Source organism: Chelonoidis abingdonii, chromosome 1, assembly GCF_003597395.2.
Source record: "Chelonoidis abingdonii isolate Lonesome George chromosome 1, CheloAbing_2.0, whole genome shotgun sequence".
Lineage (NCBI taxonomy): Eukaryota > Metazoa > Chordata > Testudines > Testudinidae > Chelonoidis > Chelonoidis abingdonii.
In genome coordinates, this window is record NC_133769.1 from 79276533 (window position 1) to 79284331 (window position 7799).

Genomic DNA, 7799 nt, shown 5'->3' on the forward strand with positions numbered 1-7799 from the left:
GCACACTGCCAAATTAATGTGCTTAGTGTGGCCGCGAGCACTCGACTTTATACAATCTGTTTTATAAAACCGGTTTATGTAAAATCGGAATAATCTCGTAGTGTAGACGTACCGTTAGTCTATAAGGTGCCACAGGATTCTTTGCTGCTTTTACAGATCCAAACTATCACAGCTACCCCTCTGATACATGGAATTTTAGGAGATTTTAACTGTTAATCTGCAGGAAATCTCTACTGAGCATGTGCACATTGCAGTTTTTTTCATGGGTTTGTAACTTGGCCAAATTTTTACTGGCACAGCCAAAGGCACATACCTGACACAAAGGCTATCTAAAATTTGAACTCCATAATCCAAAACATGGGTGCTTATTTGAAGAAAAAGGTTGCCAGAATTTTTAATATGAGCATATAAATGCATTTTGCCCTAGCCCTGTTCTTGGAAATTGCTGCAGTTTTTTCCAGCTGAAATTAAAATATATTCATCTGTCACAGAAAATTTCAGCTGAAATGGTTAAAGTTTGGCAAATTTATAAGGAACTGGAAATAGGGTCTTGTAATGAGAAGTGTCATGCAACCTTAATATGGTGCTAGCACCCCTGTTTATTATGCAATATTTGCACATCCAGCATGAGGTGTGCTAGCAAAAGTAAGTAGAAAAAATTGCATAGCACCTACATACTCAATGCCTTTCTCTAACAATGAGAAGGCTACTGCTGATATCAGAGGACTTGGATCAGAGTCCAAAAGGAGACTTCACATACACTTTTACTGGAAAGGGAGTACATTTGGACTATGATCTGAAGTTCATTCATTTAAGTAGAGAGTTTTATTACCGTTAAAATAAATAAAAGACAATAGCTACTACAAGCTCTGGAGACCCCGTTTCATATTCTCTTTTCTGTGTTTCTCTGTATAAATTATCTCGGGAAATATAGAAAACAGTGTGAAAAGGACTCACTAGAGCTTTTAGTAGCTATATTTTTAACGATAGTAAAATTCTTTAGGACCTTGAACAATGGTAGCAGAGTACTTTTATTTTAAAAATTAGAATTTTAATGGCCAGAAATAACTTTTCCTAATGTAAGAGTTGTTTTTTACTGCACAGAAAACCTGAGTGTAACAGCATTCAGATTCTCAATATGTTGACTGATAGAGTCCTTGAGGTGAAGTTTTTTTAAGGTAAAAGAGGGACAACTCATAGGGCAGATCATTGCAGGCTGATATTCAGAGCAGTGATTTTTATATCATGAAGGAAGCTTATTGTCTGTCTTCTTTGCAAGATGTTCTGTTTCTAGACATTGATCACTATGAGCAGCTTTAATAGTTTGCTATTATTACAGTTATTTGTATTATCATGATGCTTAGGAGCCCTGGTCATGGACCAGTATCTCATTGTGCTAGGCGATGTGCAAACGCAGAACAAACAGTGAGAGATTGCCTTTATTCTGTTTGTTTAAATATAATTTAACTTATTTTTAAAGGTTAATTTGAAGCCTACAGTATTTTCTAATTCAGTGTCAGTTATTATCTCCAGGTCGTGTTTTAAAATCATTTGAAAATTTGCCACCTTTTCAGCCCTCCTCTGAATGAGTTAGATGTTGCCAACGAACAAAATGCTTTGTTCGGGTGCATTGACAATTGGGATCCTAAATTAGAATCATACCTAGAGTTTGGGGTGAATGTATTTCTTACTGGAAATTCAGAGTTATAGAGCAGCTGAGAAAGTTTATAAATCTAATGCTTGTAAGTCAGTACAGTTTGTAAATTTAATTATTATATTTCTTCACTGATGTCTCTGGGAATCGACTTGGGAAGAAAATATTTAATTAGGGTTCAGAGTCCAGTAATACACAGTGCTGAGAGAGAGGGCATTCACAGCAGGCAAGAGATTAAACAAGAGAGAAGAGATGACACTTCAGCCAAATTCTGCCATCTTTGAAGTAGCCCTGCTGAAGTGAGTGGATTTACCTCAGATTTATATTAGTGTAACTGAGTGCAGAATTTGGCCTAAATTCTATAAGGAAAATTTTAAATGTGAAGAAATATAATGAGTTGTCCAGCTCTGAAGGGTAAAATATTAATAATCTTTTGTACTTCTTGTTTGTTGTTCTCCAGTCAAGCATAGAAGAGCAATTTCATTGTTAATTATTGTTAACATGTAACTTTTCTCTCCACTTTCCACACAGATAACTGCAAGTTTTCCAACGTGTTCTGTGAAAATTCTCAGAAGCTGGTCAACGTGCAGTTCTTTGCTCTCGCTGCTAAATACCATTCCTTGCCAAGCCTTGAAGTGTGTACCCCATTAGAACAGATGCTTGAAGCGCTCAGTGGAAAGCAACACAAGAGATGTGGTATATTGGAATTTATTTTATCTTACAAAAATTCTCAGCAGGCACTGTGGTGGCTAAGGTTAGATGAGTGTCTTGCTTTACTGCTCAATTTACTTTTATTATTAGCTACTTACTCCAGTGCATAGATTTATATGATTTTCCCCCCTGAAATTTGAATAAAAGGCGTCCCTGCACTCCCATGCCTGTATATGTTTTTAAGACTCAGCCTTAGAAGAGGCTAACTAGGAAGGCAGACAGAAGGGAATTAGACATGGTTCAGTACTTAGGTAGACATCTAGTTCTATTCCCTTATTGTTTCTCCCTGAGGAGAGTAAGTTTTGATTGGTATTTTTGCTCTTGTTAAAGACTTCACTAGGATGGCTTTCAGCTATATCACCTCAAGCTGTTATCTCGTCTCCTATCTGAAGAATCAGACAAGGACCTTGAATTTTTATCAAATTAATGGGATTCCGCATGGTTACTGGGATTCACCTTAGCAGATACTGATGGGGGTCTCGGTCTGTATTCAAATAAGAGACTTCTACAGAAAACCCAGAAGGTGCAGACAATGATGCTTGTGAATTATTTTTGGGGTGGCTGGAACTGTGTCTTCTTAAGTGTTTGTACAGCCCCTACTGTTGTAGGGCCATTTGGGAATTAAAAATAAAAATTAAGTGATTTAAGATCCCTTTACAGCATGGCCAGTAGACATTTGCTAAGACTTTTTAGCACTCCTTAATATAGTCTTGCTCATTTTGGAACTTCATATATAGTATGGGAAAATTGCACATTCTCCTTGCCCTCCCTGACAAACCTGGGTCCACTGTGACAATTTACATGAGAGAGAATAAGTGCCTGTTGGACTTTCTCCCTTGATTAACTGAGCCCATGCTGAACACTCAACCACATATTCCTGTGGCAAAGAAGCGTTTACTTTAAAATTTCATTTGAGCATGTATGTTCTGAGGCATTCTGCGCAACTACTTTATGATTGCCCAGGAACATCAGACGTATAAGAACAGTCTATATCTACAAATAAAATATGTTCTTAATGTTAAGAATGTGAGCAGTCAGGTTAGTTTTCATGTGACTACTACTGCACCCATAAAGTTTAGCACATCTTGAGTGTATCAGGGCTTAACATGAATTTGAAAATGTGGTAATACTCTTGTGCTCATAGTTAAGCACATGGTTAAGTGTGTTGCTGGATTGGAGCCTTAAAGACAGGATTGACACCACAAAAGGAACTGATCTTCCTTATTCCCCATTTCTTTACTTGGGCTAGAGTCTGATTTCAAGTGCGCTGGTATATGTCTGGAGTCTGCCCATTAACTGCAGTTATTTATATTGAATTAAAGCGATGTGAAAGGTGCACTGGCGTTTGCCCTGGATTGATCCTGTTTTAACAGATCATAAATTGTCCTTTCTTCTTTACTTGCCTTTCACTGCAATCATTTTCAGGTGCACTATCCATTCCTTCCCTAAGGCTCACAATTTTAGCATTAGCAACAAAGAGTCTTGTGGCACCTTATAGACTAATAGACATGTTGGCACATAAGCTTTCATGGGTGAATACCCACTTCGTCAGACGTATGTCTTTGACACTTCTCATTAACTGCTCACATCCCGGCTCTCAGTGCTCTCCTGTCTTTGTTTTATAATCTGCGTCACTCTATACATTGTATTTAAACTCTGAAGTCCCGTCTTCTTCACCATCTTAATAATGGGGGTTGGCCATTTATTCCATTTACTGCTGTGATCTCTTCTGTCCGACTTCCCTGGCCTTCATCTCCCCAGACTTTCATCTCCAAAACGTTACAGCTAAAATCATCTTCCTCTTCTGGTACTATGAACATGTTATTCCCCTCCCTGAGTACCTTCACTGGCTTCTCTTCCTTCTTGCATCCAACTGAGGCCCTTTTGTCTTTCTGGTTGTATATGTACACCTCTTATTTTGCTTGCATCTTGGCTCTTTTTTCCTTTTCCATGCTCTCTCAGGCCCTGTACTATGCTTAATTCTCTCTAATTAATGTTTTTTATCCCTGCTTCTCCCACTCTTGACTTTGTACCCTTTTTTTGCTGCTGTCCCCAGCATTTGGATCAGTTCCCCTCCCCCCATATATCAGGTGTCTTTCTTCCTTATGTCTGTACAGGAAAAAAAAAAAAAATTGGAGATATACCTATCTCCTAAAACTGGAAGGGACCTTGAAAGGTCATTGAGTCCAGCCCCCTGCCTTCACTAGCCGGACCAAGTACTGATTTTTGCCCCAGATTCTTAAGTGGCCCCCTCAAGGTTTGATCTCACAACCCTGGGTTTAGCAGGCCAATGCTCAAACCACTGAGCTATTCCTCCCTCATAATTATTAAAGGATAGAGACCAAATAATTGTTTTCTATACACTGTAAATGAGCTCTGTGTAATGTTGTAATTGTAGTCCTGTGCTTTGTTGCAATATAGGAAATATTAAAAATATTTCATGTATTTTATTTTACTATAATTTGAGTCTTTTGTATAGAGTTGCCAACAAGTCAATGAAAACTCCTTAATCTAAATGAATTGCCTGGCAGTCATCTGGATGAGGCAAAGTACCAAGCTTCAGATTTGTAATATGGGACTTTTCGTGTGAAAACTGGGATCTTTAATATTCTTTTAGACTTTCCTGGACTCATTCCTGTATTTCAGGAAAGATGCACATTTGCTATCCTATGTGAAATGTTCAGGAACAAATTGGAATCTTTAAAGAGGGCTTTACATACAAAGGAAAATGTCAATTATATCATGCAAAATTATTCTTTAGCATAATTCCATTTATTGTTCCAATGTCTTTTGTAATGTTCCTTGTCATAAGAAAAAGATGTTTGAGAGACACAAACACCTCCAGAGTTCTCTAACCTGTGAAGTCATGAGAGGGGGGTGGGGGCAAGAAGAGAGGGGAAAGTTGTGCGGGTCGCAAATGCAAGGTCTTTTTTAACTTATAGTAAGTTGTGTGTTCGGGTTTTTTCCCCCTCAAGCTTGTAAACTTCTGTAACTCGGTTTGTGAATTTGACTATGACACCCTTTAGCCATACCCCACCAGGCAACAAATGCTTTAGTTTTTGTCTCTCCAGTTTCTTAAAAGACTTTATCCTGTGAAACACTCCTCTTCTCCCCGCCCTGCCCCTGAATAGGAGATCAATAAATTTTATAAAGGGCAAAAATATATATATATGGATGCACATAATAGTAACAACGTTTAGGGTGGGTTGTTTGAAAAGGAGCACATCAGGTCATTAAAGTGCTTTTGAAAATCTAGGGGACAGGGAGAAGGGATGGTTGGATGGGGCAGGAATCCCAGGGGGGCTGGTCAGGAATGAGAGGAGGGGTTGGATGGGGTGGTGTGGGTACAGGGGTGGTCAGGGGACAGGGAGTGGGGGTGTGTGGATGGGGCAGGGATCCCAGAGGGGCCATCAGGGTACAGGGGCATTGGACGGAGCAGGAGTCCTAGGAGGGGCAGGGGGGCAGATAAGAGGTGGGAGCCGAGCTATGACCTCGTCCCCTAAACGGGCCCTCCATACAATTTATAAAACCCAATGCAGCCCTCAGGCCAAAAAGTTTGCTTGCCTCTGGTCTAGAGGCATAAATGTCAAAGCCCAGAGTACAAAATAAGAGAAATCACACTTAGCCTGTTATAGGAAGAATTTTTCAGAGAATAAATAAGTCTTAGCTTTTTTCAGGAAGGGGATTCTTTATTTCTAAAATTACTAATTTTTGCTTGAGTCAGCTATTATTCACGTTTTAAAGAGAGACTAAAAGCATAGCAACTTAGATTAGGTGAGTAATTATGAGCAAGATCTTGAGGGAACAGCACAGTTCAAAACATTGCAAAAAAGTGTTTTAAACATTTTAATTTTTTAAACTGGAAAATTCCCTGCAGATTTCCTCAAACTTTGCAGTTTTCCCCTATAGTATTCCACTGGCTCTAGCTGTAAGCTTTTTCATTAGACTGAAGTATATCCGTTATTATCACAGCATGTTTGAAAAGTGGAAAAGTCCTTCAGTCACTAAAAATCCTTACAAAAACCCAATAATATTTAAACTAATAATTTTACATTTTTTCTCTTTTTCCCCCTGTTCTGGTCATATGCTGATGAGTAAGCACAGTGGCCAGACTGGAAAAAGTGGGAAGAATGAACATAAAGACATTTATGGACCATTAGTAACTATGATAAGCACTTTTTATATGCAGGTAAATGTGTAGGTAGAAAGAGACACTAATTTTGAGTCAGAACCTCAGCTGGTGTAAATCAGCATACATGCAGAATTTGTCTCTGCTTTCAAAAGTGCTTCTATTCAGTTTAAGCATTGGGGTCTAAGACTTTGCTCAATTAATATTTTAAATGCCCCCATCTGGGCTTTGACATTCATGCTGAAGTGCATTCAATAGTATAAGGTGTATATTGCATAACAATATTGCTGGTTTTGGACCAAGATTTGCCCAGTATTTCCCTTATTTGGGCAAAACTTACATTTTTGTCAAAGGGTTTTATCTGAACAGGGAAATAGAATATATATTGTTTTGGGAAAGTTATCTTTGAAATGGGAAAAAGTTGTAAAAATCACAGAAATGAAGACCCTAATACTTTGGTATCTGTGGACCTCTGTGCCCATCCCCCTACCCCCCCCCTTGCCTCTCTAATCCTAACCTGTCTGAAGATACAGAAGAGCTGCAAGATCTCATCTCTCAGCATAAGATTGCATCCCCACCATCCTCGTGGGAGAGAAGAACACTAAACAACTCAATTGGAATGGTTACAATTTTAGTTTTTTAGGAGAATCTGGGCCTTAACAAGTATTTTTACATTTAATAAGAATCTTCAGAAGTCCTCAATAAAACAGCAAAAATGAAATGATAAACATTGTTTTCTCCCATATGCTTTTGTTTGTTAATTTTAAAGTTTATGATTTTCTTTTGTTTGTTCATAGATTCTGTATTAGATTCAAAGTATTGTCATAATAGTTTGTTATACAGAACCAGATGTTTAAAAAGTGCATCCGTAGGAGGCCCAGGGCGGAATTGACAAATTCATCACTTCCAGGATTATCCACGCTGGCCCGCGGGGCCCAAAGTGGTCCCATGCACCTAGGTGTCTTGCAGCCCCCCCAGGTCCCTGGGTAGTTGCCCCCTTTGCTTCCCCTACAGAACCAGATGTTAAAAAAGTGCATCCCGTAGGGGCCCAGCGGAATTGACAATTATCACTTCCAGCGATTATCACGCGGCCCGCGGCCCAGTGGTCCCAGCACCTAGTGCTTGCAGCCCCAGGCCCTGGGTAGTTGCCCCTTTGCTACAGAACCAGATGTTAAAAAAGTGCATCCCGTAGGGGCCCAGCGGAATTGACAATTATCACTTCCAGCGATTATCACGCGGCCCGCGGCCCAGTGGTCCCAGCACCTAGTGCTTGCAGCCCCAGGCCCTGGGTAGTTGCCCCTTTGC

General features: G+C 39.5%; 1 protein-coding gene across 4 annotated transcripts in view; it reads left to right on the top strand.

The window, feature by feature from the left end:
- METTL25 (methyltransferase like 25) overlaps positions 1-7799 on the top strand; it is a 122309-nt gene that overhangs the window by 18908 nt on the left and 95602 nt on the right. For 3 of the 4 annotated variants that reach the window (XM_032777500.2, XM_032777502.2, XM_032777503.2), the window contains exon 2: positions 2186-2350. The exons of the other annotated variant lie outside the window; for it this stretch is intronic. In XM_032777500.2, the coding sequence (XP_032633391.1) occupies positions 2186-2350 (165 nt within the window). The remainder of the gene's footprint in view (positions 1-2185; positions 2351-7799) is intronic. 4 annotated transcript variants of the gene reach the window in all.